Below are 20,667 nucleotides of genomic sequence, written 5' to 3'. Positions count from 1 at the left end.
CAAGTGGACTTTCCACATGGATGGCCTGCTTTCCTACCCAGTGCAGGAAAAAAAAGGTTTCCACCCTTACCAGATGTCATCCTGTGTTAGGCAGTTTGAGGCACCTATTACACTCTTACAGCAAAAGCCAGTACTGACTCAGTTCCATGTATGGGAGGAAGAGTGCTGGGCTGTGTATCATGACAAGGTATGCATCATAATGGTCCCTACACTTTGTCACTCATTAATAACCTTTAAAACTTTAAACTATCTCTTTTTCTCTTTCCCCTCTTCACTGTTCTTTTGAGCTTTTTGAACACAAGGAAAAATGAACTCAAGAACATTTCAGATTCCATGAACATCAATTTACACTACTTTATTTACTTCTTTCCATCACAATGATAAAGAATTATGTATCTGTATCTATCAGTTGATAGTTAATTTGGTAGGAACCAGGATTTTCAGTCATGTTTCATGTTCCTATTCATGATGAAAAGAAGTGTTTCATAACATAAACAGCCATAAGAATATTTAAAAAAAGTAAATTATATTTTTAGGTTCAACAATCTGAATGGAAGTGATGCTACCCATCTTTTTAAATACCTTAGATATGCCCTTGATACAGACATTATTCCCTATCCTGCTTCATGTGAAGATTGCTCCAACCAGGAGCTGATAAGCTAGTTGTTCTGTTATATCTTATAGCACAGTAATTTGCAGTCATGGTCATCAACTAGGCATTTATCTGGTGGACTGGATTTCAGAAAAGCTAGCAGAAATAAACTATTGTGGACATAACATGCTGAGTTCTCTAATCTTGAATGTGCATTTACAACTATCAGTATCAACCTATGTATGAATCATTTATCTCAAAAAGAAGAAAAAAATCTAATCACAGTGAGGTTACACAGTAAAGTTTCAACTGAAATTACAGCAGTTACCAACTCTTCCAAATTATCTTACTCTGTATATGGAAGCATCAAAATACAGATAGTTCATATCTTATTACAGAAGTTCAAATTGAAGTATTATCCTGATTAAAAAGACAAAATAAACTATGAAATCACAAATGAAAAGTCTTAATAGACTAGTACTGTAAGAAACCAAGAAGTATTACTGGACAATTCTAGTCACCTTAAATATTTTCACTTTTCTTCAACAATGCTGGTAAATGATTAGTGCTTATGTCCTGGTTAAATATATACACTTCTTCCAAGGATACAGATGGGTTTAAATGTTTTGTAAATGCTGGGGGACCTACATAATTTTCTCTTTTTCACATTAGTTCAGTGAGTTTTACAGACTAGCTTGTTCCTGACTTTTAAATGCACAGAGTTTACCAACATAGACCTTCCTTACTGGGAATGAGTTTAACTACCTTACCAGCCCAGCAGTAATGGTTGATTTGTCTCAATCTTAGGACAGCTACTCCTATGGTAGGGCAAGTGAAATTTGTTTTTACAATATTCATTGCAACCTTTCTCATCTTTAATTTGGTTCATAATTCACCACACACAGAGATAGCCTTGTCTAACCCTTTAAATATCTCCATCTCTACATAGGCCCTGAAGGGATTTACTTAGCACACATGTAGCATCGTGACTGATGATTGTCCTGCAGGCTGTCCCCTATCTTAAGAGGTCTCTACTAGATGTTCTATAAGCGTTTTCAGTACCTGAATCAATAAACCTATTGTTTAACTTATTCCTGGATAAGCCATTGTAGCTAGGAACCCAGTTAATGATTACACACCTTTCCATACTATGTATTGCCTTGCCTATAAAGATGAGAGGATTGATGGAAGCTGTCAAGGATTACTATGGAGTCTGTGTATGTAGAGCTTCATGATAGTAATGGATCAATAATCTCGAGATCCCAAACTCACAGCATTGCAAGATCATCCCACGGAAGCATTTCATAAGAGTCCATCATCATGTGAACTGAAAAATGATGCTGAATAATTATTATCTATTAAAAAATGTCTACTGTATCAACATCTGTCATGAATAGCATATTCAAAATATAGTGACACGGTGAGGCTTGAGGGAAAAGGAAAGGTCATTCAGCACTATGATAAAATATTGTGGCAAAAATGGTAAAATTGAGTTAACAATTATGGCAAAATATGCTAGATCCACAGAGCTAGCCTTTCATCCTTTCAGCAAGACAGAAGGGGATGAAGAAAAGGAAGAGGAAAGGGGAAGAAAGACAAAGCAAAATTAGTTGAGACAAGGGCTGGGGTCCAAGGTAGGGGTGATCCCCTACATTGGGACTCTGTCTCCTACCCCCCCCCCCTCCACAACAACAAGCAAGGAATTGGGGAGCTGCTGAATAAGGTTAAAGATCTCTGTGGACAAAGTGAAGGCTATAGCCCTGAGGCTTCTTTAGCTTAAAGCTAGCTTCTAGAAATTGAACTTACAGTGGGAACAAGTCTTCCAGTACTTTAGTATCTGAGACAGTGCACCAAAGTATGGTCTTTAATTTTTTTTTATTCCTAAGGTATTCAGCCACTTGTAAACTATGCTTGTTATCCTTATCACTCGTGCTAAGACAGACAAGCTTATCTGTTAAGATCATTTTATGGCCCCACTAGGGAGGAGGTTTTTACCTACTGTAGGAAGGTTAAACCTCTCAGTCCAGTAAAATGGAATGGACCATATACTAGTACGAACAAAGTATGAAGAATATTTAGGCAATATAATGTTTATGCAACCCTGGTTTTAGAATTGAGATTAATGTATTTAATCCAGATTTTGACCACAATATCATTGTGTATCCATCTGTGCAAATATATCTGAGTGCCACTAAATCCCTGATCTCCTAATGCACAGTTTCTGTAAAACTATTTAGTTTCCCTGTTTATCTGTCCTAGCACTTCAGTATTCATTTCTCATGGCGTACATAGACCTTGAATAATGGTCAACAGTTAAGACAAATAAATGCACTAAACATTAGACCTTAAAATGTCATGCCTATTCCTTGGGCAGCACTCTCTCTCACACACTAGGAGAAGTATTTAGGTATATTTGGGTACATGTATGTCTGAATTTATCAATATATAAAAGATAAAAAATCAATGGATCTCAAAGTATAAATAGTTTAATAGTAAAGGAATCTGGAACTAGTTCACAATATCACAGGTAATATAAAATTTGTATGGGTATATAATTGTTCATGAGATTGCCATAGACACCTTTACTGATTATTCCTTTTTACCATTCCTAGCAAATGAATTACAGACAAAATCAACTTTTTATACAGTGTGGTTTCTAAAGGCCTCTGTATAAAGAAACCTGTAATTCAAACATTTACAAGGTATGGAATATCTCTTTAAGTCGCAAATATCTAAATAAATAACATCTTGAGAATATCATTCTGCTTCATGTTCTTCTTTAGAAGTTTCGGCTGTAACTGAGGTTTTAGGTTTTCTTCCGCGCTTCTTCCGCTCTTTTTTTCCTCCAGCTTCTTCCAAGTTGTCTGCCATTTCTTTCATGTGATCAGCCTACAAGAGTTATGTAACCTTTAGATTTCTCAAGAAAATTTCTGAAGTAAAAAGCAATACCTCAACTAAATTTGGAATTATTTGATATGACAAATGCTTCAAAAATATTTATTCACATAATTAAAAGGTATGACAAAAACATTTGGAAATCTGTATCAGGAGAGCTTTTTGCTCAAGGCTTTGTTAAGTATAAAGGTGAAAGCTTCTATTTTCATGCATCTAATTATTTTCTGCTTTTTGGCAGCATAAAATAAATTTTGTCCAATAAAATTCAACCACTGACTTCGTGTTTTGGACTGAATTGATTTCTTTCAAAAGTTCAGACATATATGCAAGATATACTTTTTTTCTCAAAGAAATTAATACAGCCTCAATTTTTTTTAATATAAAGATTTTACACTAAGTGAAATGATACACATTCTGAATATTTCCATTTAAGATGCTTCAGGACTCTCCATCAATTTATGAAAAAAAAAAAATAGAATGAATTGAACATTTAGGAAAAATCTTTAGTTAAAACACTACACAAGTTGAATATTGAGGAAAAAAATATATCTCACCAGATGGCTATTTCGACGGACAAGGAGTTTTACATCATCACAATTAATTGTGGTTCTGCGAGCATGTCTGGAAAAAAATCTTAGTTATTATTGCCATCTGCGGAAAAATTCAATTACAATTCCTTTTTTTTATAAACAGCACTTTTTTATCATGATCAAAACTATGTATTCCTCACTTTGCAAAAGCCTCTAGGTCAGATGTGTAGGTCTGCAGCTGTCGGCAAGTAATCTCAGACAAAGTTGCAATGACATGCTTTGTGAAAGACAGCCCAAGCTCAGCTCCAACTTCCTCACAGGTCCTCCCAACAGTGAAATGAATGGCTGCCTTCAGCGCCTGCAAGAGTCATTATCATGGCTGGATGTTTGGTTCTGAATGAGTGGCTTGTCTTAAAATGTTACTGAAAGAATTACCATACTTCATAGTCTAAGGTGTGAAAATAGTAATATCAATGTATCTTACTCTCGAGTTGAAGTAATCTACAATGAAAAATGTTTAAAATCATTGTGTAATGTAACTTTGTGGGCTAAAGTAATAATAATAATTATCATAAGAAATACACAGCAGAACTCTATGAATCAATGTTGGGGCTGTGATTAATCTGTTCCTGGAAACTGATCTTGATATTTCACTAAAATAAAACAATAATACTTAATACTGGTTCGCCTACGTGGTCGAACAAGCACACCCTGAGACGGGCCGATAGACAGGCAGAGACAGAGGAACAGACAGAGGGACAGACAGACAGACACCCTCCCACACATACACAGAGAATCATCAAAAGCTACACTGTCATTTCTCCTTGCTTTCACATTCCTGACTGTCCTGAAGCACAAGGTGCTTGAACAACAGGCAGCCGTTGCCTCGGTTGACCTGCCACGCAAGGGCGAATTACCTGCCTTCACAGGACCGACGCCAAGGGAAAAGCCCTCTGACGAGACTCCCCGAGCCGTGTGGCAGTGCCCCGGGCACCCGCAGTGCCTCCCGCAGCGCCCAGAGCCTCACCTGGGCGCGGTTCAAGTCGACCGCCTCGTCCTCGGCCGCCATGGATCAGCTGGCCGCCCGCATGAAGCGCGCGCCAGGACAACGCCCGCCTCGGGTCCTCTAGAAAGGACCTGCGCCCAGGGCACCGAGGGCGAGGTGGAAGGGCGGGCGGCGAAAGGGGAATTTATAGATCCCGAAGATAGGGACTGGTAGCGAAGTGGACGAAGAAGGCGCTGAAAAGGTGCACGTTTGTCCTCGCTGCTTCTCATGGGATCATATGTTTTCTTCTAGTCTGCTTGAGCGAAAAGTTACGGTCAGTACTAGGTGCGATTGCCAGTTAGTGCTCATGGGGTACTTAGGTTTATAACAGTTTCAGTGTAAAGGCGGTAAGTATTCGGTACAGCTGTCAGACACTCTGGGACGTGAAATCCAGCCAAAAAGAGAGACTGAGGGCGAGTTCAGCGCCTCGCCCAAGACTGCTTACAGGCAGTTCGCTGAGTTCATAACAAACGCCGGATAAGAATCATATGAATGTGCATTGATTTAACTAGTTTTCGAGCATAGAGGTATGGATGAATGAGAGCATTAGGTTGGATTGCGTGAGTGGGTCTTCTGTAGGGGCACCACAGTTTGGCGAGGTGCCAGAATTGCCTTTGCGGCTGACTGCTCTTCCAAGGCACTGCGCTTCGCACGGGAGAAGTTGAGCAGAGATTTTTGCTTCTGGTAAAACCTTTCGAATTGGTGATTCATAGACACAAAACTTTGCACCCCCAGAAAGTCTATCCATCCAGCCAATACCCTTAGAGAAACACTGAATGTGGGCACGCAGATTTTTTCTTCTTTTCTTTTCTTTTGGGGAGTATAATCCAATGTAATAATTATGACAGGAACACATACACATGCACACACTCATATGGACACATACACAGGCGTACAAGCACATGTACATGTACACACGCACACACACGTGCGCACACATGCACACACATGCATATGCACACACACGTGTAATTATACATATTAGAAATAATATATTTCATTAATATTTACCAATACAGCTGCAGAATAACTTTTGCAGGAAATGTAATGCCATGACAAAGTCCTTGTTCTTGGTGAAAAATATAGGATTGACAAAAGTGTAAACTCTACTCCTAACCTGTGCAAAGCCATAAGTTAAATCAAGCCTGTATTGTTTGTTATCCAGGTGGGGACTGTGGATTCCCCTCTTATGCTTTCTTTGAAATATGTACAGCCAGTGGCTCTTCCTACCAAATATATCCAAAATTGTTCACCAAAATGGTATAAGTTACTTATAACGATGATTGATTGAAATGGATACCGCCATCTTGTAGAGCAGAATAAATAGAATAGGATACAATATAGTTAAGCTGCAGCAGCCTCATAGTCATCACTAAATGACAAAAATATACCTTTCATATCACCGCTCAGATTCTAAGTCGCTCATCTTGTTTATCTTGCCACAAATAACACAACACTGACCGCATAACTCATTACTGCAATATCCAACGTAGCTCATGTTAATATACACTTGTCAGAACAATATTTGGCTAATTATTGATATTATTATACTGCAATTACTTGTTTTAAGATTTATCTATACTCTTGATTAGAATTATCTGCACATCATGCGTTTCACACTTTCAATCCCCAGCTGCGAGGTTTGACAGTTTGGAGCTGGTCATTTCCTGGCAGAACACGTGTTGATTCTGAGCAATTCCTTAGACTATACAGTGGCAGTGAAGAAAATATAGACTTTAGTAACCATCCCAGTTTAATACCTGAGCCCATCAAGCCCAAATGCCGAAAAAAAAAAAAATTGAAGCAATCCACATGGTAGAAAGAAACAAAAGTTTGACATTTCCAGACACAAAGGTATTAGGTTTATTATTTTACAGTGTGAATGCAGCTCTATCTTGGCATACGTACCAAAGTGAAGAGAATGTGGTTATTTTATCATTTATGATAATCGGGACTTCCTAGACAATATTTATATGATCAGATTTATTCTTGTATGATGAGAAAGAATCTGATGATCATTTCCGCAGCAATTACAGCTGACGATCTTAATGTGTTAAGTCCCGATAGCCAAGGAGGGCATGAAGTATATCAGGAAATTAAGGGGTAAAACATGCTGAAATACGAACAACCTGAAACAGAAATGCATAAAACCAGCACAAAAAACGCTTAAGATTAGCTAATGAAACTATGGACTTGTCCACATTTTTGAAAGTCTACTGACCAATGTTCCAACTTAAAAAATAAATAAATAAATAAATAATAATAATAATAATAATAGTAAATAGAAAAAAAAAAAAAATAATAATAAGGGAATCCAACCCACCTTTCAGTAAATTCTACAGGAATTTATACCACCCAATATGTCCTGACCAATAAAGCACACCTAATTCCTTGTCACAAACTCTATTCAACAATCTAATTTGCCGTAACTAGGCATGCCCTTCGGGCACTGCCCGAGGGGAATGTTGATGGGGATCTTAGCCTCCCAACACCCCCTAGGAAACATTCTTTTCACCTTGGTATGCACAGCAAGATAGAGCTGCATACATACCTTAAAGAGTAAACCAAACACCTGTATATCTTGAGGTATCAAACTCTGTCACTTCTATCTATTTTCTGGATAGCTTGGTTTCTAATCACTTTTTCTGGCACTTTAGGGTACTTTATGGGTTCACATATCAAACTGTCATAGTTACTAAGTCGGTTTCTTCTGCATAGCCACTATATTTTTTTTTTACGAAGGACCCGGAATGGATGCAACACGGAAAACAAAACATTCCTCACCGGCATTTTGTCAAAGAAAGGCAGTCATGAGGTCTTGAAAGTCCCAGTGAGAAGGGCAAATGCACATTAGATTTTTGTAAAGAATAGCGTAAAACTATCAGAACACGTAAAAAGAAAGTTTATTAAGAATAAAGGAATGCATTGAATACATGAATTACTAAAATCAGACATTGAAAGTTATAAAATAATTGTCTTCACAAGCTCATAGTAATTACATTACATTGAAAGGTTGCAGGAGTGAGTTAACTAGGTATAGTTTTGTTTACATTCGCGATGTCAACATGGCGAAGAGCTTAGAAAATGACGGGTCAGTCGTCTCTTCTGTTTTGTATCTCCTTTATTTTCAATTTATGCACATTATGCATTAGATGAAAAGTGTCTTAGTTTAAGCCAAGGTAATAATACCATATACTTTTTTTACTGTAACCCTGATTTTTATCTTCTGTTGATTTATTGAGAATGTTTCTCGGGGTGTTTGGGGGTGGAGGCCCCACCAACCCTCCCGAAGGGCACACCTAATCACTGTAATTAAAATTGTTAGATTTGGTTGGTTTATTGGTCAGTACGTTCTTTGGGGGGTATGGAATGTGTGAATTTCTATAGATTTTGCTGAAATGTTGGGTTCCCATAGAGTTTTTGAATTTTGGTGCATCAGTCCATAGAATTTCAAAAATGGCGGGTGTGTCCGTATAGGTTCATTGGCCTATTATAAGCGTTTTTTGTGCTGGTTCCACACATTTTTGTTCTCAATTCATCATATTTAAGCCTGTTTTACCCTGCAATTTACCTGATATTTTTCATGCCCTCCCCTGCTATTGGGACTAACAAATCAAGATTGTCAGTGGAGAAATGGTACTCGATCTCCTCAACTATTAATTCACAGAAAAAACAACACCAAGAATCAATTAAATCATTAGATTTCCTGCAGAAAAATATCAATTTTCTTGTATTTAGTCTCTGTGAGGGGCTGTTGCTGTCACTAACAATTATCAAAAAAATTTATCAGGTTAACATTGTTTGGCTGTTACTGAGAGTGACAAACAGAAATAGAGGGAAATGGACACCACCACTTTATAGAGTATAAGAAGTAGGGTATGAAACAATATAGTTTAAGCTGAAGCAGCTTCATATTTATTGGTAAATAACAAAAATATCCACTGTATATCACTGCTCAGAGACCAAGTCCACAACACCCTGACGTCGCCAGAGGTCTTAATGTTCGTTATCTATAAGTTGGCATGAAGTGCTAATAAATTGGGGTTATAGAGAGGTTTCCCCGTCTGTTAGTCTAGGCAATAAATAGAAGGTAGGAAATGTTAGGTTAGTATTTTGGGTTCGGATGATACCCTGGTTTTAGGACTTAGTCTCTGGACCCTCCCAATACCTTGCTCGTTGTTGTGGGAGGGCTTAGGGTACGGAGACCAAGGCCCATCCCTGGCCTCAACTAATTTTATTTGGTCTTTTCTTCTCCCCTCTCCTCTTCCTTATCTTCTTCATCCCCTTCTTCTATCCCATTCCTATGGTGTGAGAGCCATGCTGAAAGGATGAAAGGCTGGCTTTGTGTCAGTCATGAACCACCTCTGGGAGCAATGGGCACAGTATATTCTTGGTTAATTGCCTAGTTCTTAGCCCTTACAGAGACCCTGAGGGGTAGACCGTTTCTTTTCCCCGTTTTATTCAGATTCACCATGGCTAATAATGATTCTTTATCCTTAATAGGGGCATTAAGGCTCCATTCCAAAATACCCACCCAGGTTATTACTCAACCTCCAGAATGCACCCTCTCCTCTCTCTGAACACTCCTCTCCATCTCCTACTACAAAGTCCTCTTCAATGTCTACCTCCTTTTCCCTTATAACTCTTCTTTATCCTTATTATCCCCCCCCCCCCTACAAAACTACTCCACTTCACACCACCCCATCTTCCTCTCACCCTCGTCCTTCTACTACCTCTACCTCTGCAAACTTTTTGTGAACTTTCTGTGGCCCAGCCAAATTAGAACGATTCTTTGTGATCCCCCCCACAGCCCCCTATTCTGATAATACCCTTCTCTTTCAACAGTGCCTCCAAAAACAAGTAGGCAAGGTTACCTTTCATAGTCGTTTATGCCTTGACACAGTTACATCTGAATTCCAAGCTCATGCAAACTCTTTCCTGCCAAACCTCATCTTTCTCTTAATACTTGTACTGAAACTGTTTCTATCTCCCCTAATACTTGTTCTATCTACAAAAGGACTGGTCAGACTGAATATGACCTACTTACCTGTTTTGCTGATTATGATGCAGTGGTAGGACAGTGTTACACAATTCCTCCTAGTGGCCAGCATAAGTCTCATGTCAGTATTGCCAAGATTAGCTTCCGTAGACATGACCTCCCCCATGAAGTTTATATTGTTGGATTGTCCTACCATGTCCAATCATATTGACACCTTCCTTGTCAGTGTCAGAAATGTTGCTGTTTTGGCCACCCAGCCAAACACTGTTGCTCCACAGCCCACTGCCCTCTTGGGTGCCCAACCTGGTCATGACTGTTCAAATTGCCCTGCTCAGTCTTGTATATGTGCCAATTGTGGAGAATCCCATAATGTATTTTATAGGAACTACCCTGCCTATAAGCTCAAATGTGAGGTAGCAGTCCTCATGTTCAAACTAGGCCTCACTCTACATTAGGCCTGATAAGCATGACAACGAGGTTTTTCTCTCTCAACTTATTCCAAAACAGTCCTTTGCTTTGCTCCCCCACCATCTTCACAAGATGTTTCTGCATCTCTCCCAGTATCTCTTCCCTATACCCTAAACCATCCTACGAATACTCTGCCCCCAGACCCTCAGAGGGTCTGGGGCCAGAGCTGGGAGGGGATCCTGGAGTAGAGCCCCCGATAGGGAAATGCAGCAACTGGGAAGAGTCAGGTTAGGAATGTTTTTGGTTCACACGGTAATCTTTCAGATTGTTTGTGCATTTTTGATAGGGTTCATTTGCTTTTTTGTTCAGACAACACAGTGTTGAATCTATTTTCCAATCTCTTCATCATATGAAATGCAGTTCTTGGCTTGAGTTCTTACTTTTCCACCTTCTTTTGCTCTTTAAAATGCCTGGTATGAGCAAAATCGCCCCCCCACACACAACCCCCATTTCCCCACAGAATCCCCCAACATTGTTGAGTGGAGTTGGGGACTTCTTGGCTTGAGTTCTTACTTTTCCACCTTCTTTTGCTCTTTAAAATGCCTGGTATGAGCACACACACAACCCCCATTTACCCACAGAATCCCACAACATTGTTGAGTGGAGTTGGGGACTTAGTCTCTGACAGGTGTGGCCTTGTTGTAAACCTTTACCAAAACCAATATTCATGTCATACTTATGAGAAAATAACTACACTCATAACTCCGTTTTATGGAACTCTGTTTAATGATTATTGGAAGTAACAAAAAATCTAGAGTAACTGGCTTAATTTTGAAGTCCAGCACACTGTGAATGGAGTTGTGGCAACACTCGACATGAATTGTTGCTTGGTGAGCTGACTGTTATTTGGTGTGGCCATCACTTTGTTTATCTATGTATGTTAGTGTATTTGTGTATGTATGTACATATATATATATGTAACATATCAAAATGTTTTGAACTCAGTGAGCTGCTTATAGGCAGTCTAAGGGGAAGTGTAGCACTGATTAAAATTGTACCAGTCAATAGATTATCCATAACCAGTAATCATACATCTTTAGGGAACAAGTAACCATATATATATATATATATATATATATATATATATTACACCTGGGAATAAAGATTTACAAGTAGCAACTATAAACCTGTCATATCTTGTCAGAAATACTTAACCTTTAAAGTGGGGCATTGCGAATTTGCCTTACATTAAAAAAAAAGAAAAAAAAAAAATGCTAGCCTGAAAACATCTTTAAATCACTGTATAGCTTTTTACCACAAAACTGTATTGTAAGTCTAAAGGCAGGATATTGAAATTAACTTTGCCGAGGTTTAGCATGAAATTATTATTATTATATGTATTTTTTAATTTTTATTTAATTTTTATTTTTTTCTTCCACCGAACTAACAGCAATGTATTTTTATTTGAGGAGGTGTTTTCTGATGAAACTATCACGGCACCAAGTCACAAACTGGTAACTGCTATTTTGCAGTTGGCATGCAGAAATGAGAAAAAGATACATGCACATACTTTTGCCAATATATAGCTACCACAGCAGCTATCTACTGTACTCAAATTACATTGGTTTCAAATAATTATCTATTACACTATTGGAAGGTTCTTTGTTTGCAATTTTTTTTTACTATTTTTTTTTTTTACATCTTTCTCTCATATTATCAATTTAATCTCTTGGGTTAGTGGGTGTGTGCTTCTATGGACTATATTGTGCCATTGATTTTCTTTGAATATGCTCGAGGACAGGTTTGATATCTTTGATTTAAGAAGAAAACAGTAGTTTTATAATATACTTCAAATTTCTAATAGATGTGGTTTTACTAACTTATTGACACTAGTATTTAAATTGTTCACAGTTACTCACAAGGACAAAATGCATCCCAAACACCAGGTAGGATATGAAATAACCAATGACTGGTATTTACCTAGTTGTCTTCATGATCATATACATGTCACCCTGGTACAATGGGTTAATGAATCCAGGTAATAAACATGAATGCACTGGAGTTTTGTTGTTCAGGAAAAGTGTTTTAGCTGTTCAAGGACCACTTCATGATAAAGATGAATGGCATAATACGTATTTATTTCTTTGTTTATTTATTTATTTATTTATTTATTTATCTATTTGTAATGTTGCATCTGTTTAAAAATCATTTCTAGTTGTGCAAGTTATCAATTTTTGAAGGACAAAGGTGGTTATATGTGTATAGGCCTACTTTTCCACTTATTTCCCTGTTACATCTCATATATAAACAGAAGCTAGATGTTGGTATTAATACATTTCTTGTGAGTTCCTTTCCAGGTAGGAAGGGATTGAAAGTATTTGTGCTAAAGCAAATATTGATACCAGAATATCTTTCATTATTCATACAGTTTATGGTTTCATTACCCATTGTCTACACAAATAAGGTTTGCCTCTCTCATCGTCTTTTATTCAATTTTTGTTAAAAAGATAAATTCTGTTGAATAATTCTGTCAGATGATGCTGTGTCCATCATGTCATCTTGCAAGGAGTCAATTACTAGTTTCATCTACCTGTTTACCCTTTTCCTTAATTTCTGGAAAGATTCTTCTTTATTTATTATTGCTATCAGTATTGTTAATGATAGTATGATAATCGTAATGTCAACAAAAATAATAACATTGATATTGATAGCAATAGACAAAATATTTTTCCAGAAATCTCCAAAAAAGGTGAAATCAGCTGAGGACACAAATGCTTACTCATTGACTTTTTGGTGGCTGAACACTTGTGGAGCCTTCTATGTACAAATAAAATTCACTAAAGAAAACAGTAGAGAGTGTCATAACCTGACATCATTGGGTTAAGACAAACAGCAGCATAAAAAGTATCCTTACCAATTTTGCAGTTGGAACTTGACGTTATAAAGTATTTCCTTCATATGTTAGTCTTCAATTAAATGTTGGTGTTGATTTTGGTTTAGGTTTATCCCTTCTTATGTTAAACAATTACATTGATTTATAGTTTAATTTAAACCCAGCATAACTAGGGAAATGCAGTGCTGACTGTAGTATTGTTTTGTGACATGTCTCTGCACATAGATGTCTCCACAAGTGCTTAGCCACAAAGGAGTCCATTAGTAGACCTTGTGACATTACCTGATTACACCTTTTATTGAGTTTATGTGAAAATATCTCTTACTGATGCTACTAATATTGATGCTATTATTATTACATGCATTATGATTATTATAGTGTTATTGACATTATTATCAGCAATATAAGATCCCAGAAAATATTTCTGAAATTCAAGGAAAAGGGTAAACAGGTGAGATAGGTAGTACTCCTAATTGGATCATTGGTGACCTTTGGAGCCATCTTTATGTAAAGACAATTGATAAACTAAGTTTACTGTGGGAATGGCATGTACATATATGCCATACCTGGTAGCATTGGGTTAACCACTTGCCACCGGGAATGATATGTGTGTACATGCCGTTCCTGGTGGCGTTGGGTTAATTATGCCCCAGTGAAAGTATCAGAATACAAGGGCTCCATAGAGTCTACATTTCTTGCATCTCCAGCAAGGTCTCATGAGCACTCATTAATCTGGCTAAGGACAGATAAGACAGGTGTCCAGATTAATGATTTTTTAAGCATGATGTTATACGAATATATTATTATACCAGTACTTATCAGCAGTTAATGTACTTGCAAAGGAAGGTATTCTTGTAGTCAGAAATATTACAATGCTAAAACCTTTATTACTAAGGAGAGTTTTACAGTAATTGTAATTATATTGCACTACAAAGCTCTGAAAAAGAGCAAATATTCCTAATGGCAGGTCGACAAGTTTCGTCTTATAAAACAGTGGACCATTTTTATTCTGCAGTGCTACTCTTAGAGAAATTTAAACCTAACAGTACGAAATAATTTGAAATTTTTATTATAGGTGATTGCATTAAGGGGGCTGTCGTCCTCAAGAACAAAGTTTGGCAATCATGATCTGATTTTCATGATTTTTAAATGTTTTATATATATATTTATTTATTTATTTATATATATATATTTATATATATATATATATATATTTATATATATATGATATGTATATAATATGTATATATTTGCAGTGATAAACATCACCAAGTTTCACATCATTTGAATAATAAACAATGAAGTTATTAAAAAAAAAAAGATAATAAATCAATTTTATATTTCGCATTTATCCATTGACCAAAATTGTTGAAAGAAATATCACATATACTCTATAGCAATGCCTAAAACCTTGTTTCCTCGGATTTTGGAATTTCCTCTTGGTAAAGTGGGAATTTATTTATTTATTTATTTTTTTATGCAGATAGATTAAAGTGTTGGATGATGTGAAGCATTAATTAGAATATTATGCACCTTTGTCTCTATTAAATCCTTAAGATCATGGGAATTTTAATCTGAAGTTAGTGAAGTGCCTTCCAATTAGAAATTAGATTAAAAAGGTACAGGAATGATTTTATCTAACAGATAGTGATAGATGGCCTATGAGGCTGTCATTGTTCCATTCACTGTAAAATGCAGTGATTTATTAGTTTAACAGTTTTGTGTTATTTATGAATATTCAGTTACTATATACATCATGGCCACCAATGCTCCTCTCTTTAGTATTTATTTTTTTATGTTCGATATTGCCATTATTATTTTATTTTCTTGAAATATTGGGTTTTGTTACTGATCTTCATTTTGTTCTATGTTTTTATAAACTGCTGATCCATCTTATTTAGCATTGAATACCACTTTACTTTTTGCCCTGTCTTCCTGCCTCTGTGGTTCTGCTTTTAAGCCAATGATGAAAGATATTTCCCACACCATACTAGACCCCTTGCCAGCTCAGTCAACTGTCCAAGTGAATTAAACATTTATCCTGTTCAGTTCGGTTTTGGCTACATCATACACAATATCTAAGAAATGCAGCAAAAAGAGTCTTTAACTCTACTTTTGAGGGGCTGTATCTCTTGAGTGAATGCAGTCAGGGCCAAACAAAAGAATAACTGTTTAGCTCATACAACACAGAGTAGTCTGGTTATGTTTGGTACATACTTGATACCAAGCACTAGGGACTGGTTTGCCATGGCAAAAATAAATGCCATTTGCATTCATTAGGTTAAAACCCCCCTTCCCCTGCCACTCCGCCCAGTTTTCACAAAAGTGCAGTTAATTTTAGTTAACTGTTTGTAAAGAATCAGTTGTGGTATAACATGCAAGAAAGTTATTATTGATCTTATTGTAGATGTCCAGGGCATTTATGGTCATTAAAATATTGAATTATACCCTTTTTTGGATCAATATTCACAATAAACATTAAGTGATAGGAGATGCCTGCCATGTATTCCGTATTGAGTGACATTTATAAGTCTATCATTTTAGGACTATACTTTTCTCATAATGAAATTCAAAGTTATTCCTTTCCCTTCTTTGATTATAGGGTGGCAGCATGTTCCATATTCACTTACTACTTGGTTAACAGTATATATACTGCCTATAAAGAGTGGATTTAGTTAGATTTACTTATTTTTTTACTTATTATTTTTCTTTTTGTCTATCAGTTTTGTTGGAATTGATTATATATCTATATCTATCTATCTATCTATCTACATATATATATATATATATATATATATATATATATATATATATATATATATATATATATATGTATGTATATATATATACATACATACATACATATATATATATATATATATATATATATATATATATACATATATATGCATATATATGCATATATATGCATATATATACATATATATATATGCATATATATACATATATATACATATATATACATATATATAAATATATATACATATATATATACATATATGTACATATATATATATATATATATATATATATTTATATATATATATTTATATATATATATTTATATATATATTTATATATATATATATATATATATATATATATATATATATATATATATATATATATATATATATATATATATATATATACATACAAACACACGTATATGCACAGTACATGTGCAATACATGTACATGAGTAAATGTATGTGTATGCGTATGTGTATATGTACATAGATATATATAGATATATAGATATATACAGATAGATAGATAGATAGATAGATATAGATATATATGAATATGTATACATATATATACATATATATAGATATATATACATATAAATATATATACATATTGTACATATATATATATATATATATATATATATATATATATATATATATATATATATATATATGTATGGATATTTATATGTATGTATATTTATAAGTATGTATATTTATATATATATGTATATTTATATATATATGTATATTTATATATATGTATATATATACATATTTACATATATCTATATTCATATCTATCTATCTATCCATATATATATATATATATATATATATATATATATATATATATATATATATGGAGATACTGGAGGATTATTCCTTAAAGTAGATTTTACAAAAATATGGTCGAAACAAATGTGCATAAAATGTATCACTAGTAAATCAGTATCAAGTAATACATTTTATAACTTGTAAATATTCAGTTTTGAGACACCTTTTCCAACTTTTTTCTTTAGTTAATATTTTCTTTTTGTTTCAGTTGAGGGCGTTGGTGTACCATGTCGAGTGTGCTTAATCGGTCGACATCAATGATGAATGGTGGAGAGATGTATCTTGGGGGGGCAACAGGAGAGGGAGGGTCTGGAGACGGAGGGGGGGGTGGCATGTCTCTCCGTGAATCAATAGTAGGTGTGTTAGGGGCACGGCACCTTAGGGAGTCACCAACATCCTCACCTCTACAGATATTTGTGCGAGCTAAGAAGAAGATCAATGATATATATCAGGAGATTGAAGAATATGTTGCTGAAACAACGCATTTCTTGGAAGGCAAGTTGTTGATGCTTTACCTTTTGAATTTTATAGTAAACACCTGTTTTAAACTGAAGCTGGAAATGTATATTAAGCAGATAACAGTGCTTAATTTTATCCTTTGTTTCTACAGGGGTACATAATGATAAAGATCTCATTGATGAAAAGGGATTGCAAGAATTCAAACTGTACAGTTCAAAAGTTGCAGGAATACAGGAAGTACTGGCAAGAGACCACATGAAGGTTTGTAGATCAGAACCATTCCAGAACAGTATGCATATAATAGAATTGAATTTAGAAGGGTGATAATGGCTGTGTTTGTTTTGAAGTGTTTTTTAAAAGACTTGTTGTTGTGCCTGTCCTATTATCTGATTTCAGGTGGCTTTCTTTGGTCGAACATCTAATGGAAAAAGCACAGTAATCAATGCAATGTTAGGGGACAAGATCCTGCCTTCAGGCATTGGCCACACAACCAACTGCTTTTTACAGGTTAGTTGCTCAGCTGTATTGTACATTCTTGAAGATGCATAGACAAAAATATGGGTAATGTACATTTTTTTACCTTTTGTTAATCAGTTTTGAAAATTTATGGTACTGATTATTGTTTGAAAGTCTTTAGGTTTTCCTGAAAAGCTGTATTTGAATATTATATTTTACTTGCCATTATGAAAGTATGAAAAAAGTAAAGACCTGCTTTATTTATTGCTTTGTAGGTTGAAGGTGATGATACAAATGAGCCATATTTTACAACTGAAGGATCTACAGAGAAGCAGAACCTGAAGGGTATTGGTCAGCTTGCACATGCTCTCTGCAATAACAGACTTGGTGACTCTTCACTTGTCCGAATTCACTGGCCAAAGTCTAGGTGTCCACTTCTGAGAGATGATGTAGTACTGGTAGACTCCCCAGGCATAGACGTATCAGAAAGCCTGGATGAGTGGATTGATAAGCATTGCCTAGATGCTGATGTGTTTGTGCTGGTTGCCAATTCAGAGTCGACGCTCATGAACACGGTACAGTTCATTTAAGATTATCGTCTTTTTTCCCAAATTATTTACCTATTGGCTGAGGGTTCATGTACTTTTCACTGCTTATTTTTGTGAATTTTATTGCACACAGGTGGCTCCACAAGTGCTCAGCCACTAATGAGTCAATTAGTAAGCCCTAGCTGATTTACCTTTTCCTGGATTTTATTTTTCTAATGCTATTAGTATTGATACAGATGTGGTGTTATTAACACTGTAATTATTATATTGTTATTAAGATACTAATAGCACTAAAAGTATAAAAAGGTCTTTCCAAAAATCAAGGGAAAGAGTTAACTGATAACATAGGTAGGATTAGTAATTGACTCCGTAGTGACTAAGCACTTGTGGAGCCATCTGCGTGTAAACACTGTCAATAAGCTAAAATCTCAGTGGATAAGGCAAGTATGTCATGCCCTCCAAACACAATGAGATGTTGATTGACTATCTTTGCAAAAATAGAACTTGATTGTGAAAAAATCTATTTTTATGAAATGATGTTCCTGTGAATTAATCAATTATGTACTTCCACAGGAGAAGAATTTCTTCCATAAAGTGTCTTCAAAACTCTCGAAACCCAATATATTCATCCTTCAGAACAGATGGGATATGGCTGCAACAGAACCCGAGTTTTTGAATGAAGTAAGTAGATCTGATGAAAAATGATAGCCCATAACTGTAAAAGCTCTTTATTTATTTATGTATTTTAAAGAAATTTGTGTTCTTTTCTATATAAAGCTCTAAAGAGGGCTAAGTAAGATTGTGTAGGTGTGTGTTTGCTCCTGTATGTATGTATAAGTGCAAGGAATCAGGATATAAATAGTTGAGAAATTAGTGGCTCTTATGTAAGCTTGTTCAATTCGTGACTGACATTGGGAGCTCTAAGGTGTTTGAAGAAATTGTCCTCTTTTATTTTTATTTTTTCTTATTTCTCTGCTCAGTTGATTTGCATTAAAGTTTTTCTATTGAAAAATCATTAATGCTGGATGTCATATTAGAAATTAATGCTATTTATTTAACCATGTGAACTGTAATTCCTTGATAATGGGATTCATGATAACTAATAGTGTTCTCTATATAAAGATGAAAAAATATATCCATTTTAAGATGCCAGTCCCTTTTTCCAGCAGCATTTTCCAGAAGTAGGATGCTCTTTTTATGAACAGCAGCAATCAAAAAGCCAAATAAGTAGATGAAATCAGTGTCATTTTACATGGAATTTTTCAATAATTCATCTGTTATGCATACTGCCTTGATATATGTTTTGTGATAATTAGAGGTCAGTTAATTTTAAAAAGTCGGTACTTAGTACATTTCTGCCAGGTAATCAGACTGTATACCTTAAGGCATGGTTCAAGTGGCCTTCTCTTCGTCTAGGACCTGTCTTGTGTCAGAACACCTAGCCAGGTGTAGTGTTTCAACTGCGAAAAGCACTGCCACACCAGACCACACATATGTGCCTCTCGTTTAGATAATGCCGCACAGTACTTCTCGTTTGAGCAACATGGAGCAGAAGGCCTTATTCCGTTTTTGTCGTAGTTTCGTGTTTCATGGCAGATAATTTGTTGAAGAAAGAAAAATGGAAACCGATTTATAATTCAAAATTATTAACGCTAGTCTGATGAGCAGTCAACACAAGTATAGATATCAGTTTTAGATTAGTCATTTCTTGTTTATTTGTTTTTAGTAATAAAAAAACAAACTTTGTGATAATGAACTCTAAATGTTTTACATAAAATCTGTAATATAACTTCTGTCGACTTTTTAGAAACTTAGATTTGATTATTTCTTTATGTGAATTACAAGCAAAAGTATTTAACTGCACCATGAAAAGCTCAGAGATACCCAAAGGAAAGGACCCACTTGTTCGTGTTATGGCTAGTTCCCCTCATCCCCTAGACTTTCCACTTTGGTGCAAAATCTAGCGTAGGGCTGGGCTTAAAGTCAGACCTGCGCATGCACAAGACCAGTTGAACCATTCCATTAGTTTTCTTTTGTACATTTCTTTTGCGCAGAGATGGCTCCACAAGTATCTTAATATCTTAATATTGATGATGATGTTAGATGATGATATGATTATCATAATGTTATTAATACTATTAATCAGAATACTTTTAAAATCAAGGAAAAGGGGTGACAGATAGGTAGAACTAATAATTGACTTGTTGCTGCTTAAGCACTTATGTAGTCTTC

At 35.4% G+C, this 20,667-nt stretch overlaps 2 protein-coding genes across 7 annotated transcripts in view; one reads left to right on the top strand and one right to left on the bottom strand.

Annotated features, from left to right (window-relative positions):
- Positions 1 to 3,062: 3,062 nt before the first annotated feature.
- On the bottom strand, positions 3,063 to 5,184 carry LOC138865021 (centromere protein S-like). 2 transcript variants are annotated; one of them, XM_070133834.1, is made up of 4 exons: positions 5,045 to 5,184; positions 4,218 to 4,375; positions 4,042 to 4,108; positions 3,063 to 3,481 (listed from the first exon to the last, which is right to left on the bottom strand). In XM_070133834.1, the coding sequence occupies exons 1-4, from the start codon at positions 5,084 to 5,086 to the stop codon at positions 3,350 to 3,352; spliced, it is 399 nt and encodes a 132-aa protein (XP_069989935.1). In that variant the 5' UTR covers positions 5,087 to 5,184; the 3' UTR covers positions 3,063 to 3,349. The 2 variants fall into 2 exon arrangements, with proteins under 2 accessions (XP_069989935.1, XP_069989936.1); XM_070133835.1 differs by lacking the exon at positions 5,045 to 5,184 and adding an exon at positions 4,806 to 4,927.
- Positions 5,185 to 5,195: 11 nt separating this feature from the next.
- The window catches only part of Marf (Mitochondrial assembly regulatory factor), a 29,615-nt gene continuing 14,143 nt past the window's right edge, over positions 5,196 to 20,667 (top strand). For 2 of the 5 annotated variants that reach the window (XM_070133831.1, XM_070133827.1), the window contains exons 1-6: positions 5,196 to 5,336; positions 17,181 to 17,467; positions 17,583 to 17,692; positions 17,828 to 17,938; positions 18,163 to 18,462; positions 19,009 to 19,116. In XM_070133831.1, coding sequence (XP_069989932.1) covers positions 17,200 to 17,467; positions 17,583 to 17,692; positions 17,828 to 17,938; positions 18,163 to 18,462; positions 19,009 to 19,116 — 897 coding nt within the window. In that variant the 5' untranslated portion in view covers positions 5,196 to 5,336; positions 17,181 to 17,199. Of the gene's footprint in view, positions 5,410 to 12,380; positions 12,416 to 17,180; positions 17,468 to 17,582; positions 17,693 to 17,827; positions 17,939 to 18,162; positions 18,463 to 19,008; positions 19,117 to 20,667 lie in introns of all 5 variants that reach the window. The other 3 variants (XM_070133829.1, XM_070133828.1, XM_070133830.1) reach the window with 3 other exon arrangements.

Source organism: Penaeus vannamei, chromosome 19 (assembly GCF_042767895.1).
Source record: "Penaeus vannamei isolate JL-2024 chromosome 19, ASM4276789v1, whole genome shotgun sequence".
NCBI classification, from domain to species: Eukaryota; Metazoa; Arthropoda; class Malacostraca; order Decapoda; family Penaeidae; genus Penaeus; species Penaeus vannamei.
Note: the sequence above shows the minus strand (reverse complement) of the source record. Positions and strands in the feature narration are given on the sequence as shown.

Coding starts and splice junctions, on each gene's coding strand:
- LOC138865021 (XM_070133834.1), bottom strand. CDS start 5,086: ATGGCGGCCGAGGACGAGGCGGTCGACTTGAACCGCGCCCAG. Junction 4,109..4,217: donor GACCTAGAGGCTTTTGCAAA/GTGAGGAATACA, acceptor ATTTTTTTCCAG/ACATGCTCGCAGAACCACAA. Junction 3,482..4,041: donor TCCGTCGAAATAGCCATCTG/GTGAGATATATT, acceptor TAACTCTTGTAG/GCTGATCACATGAAAGAAAT.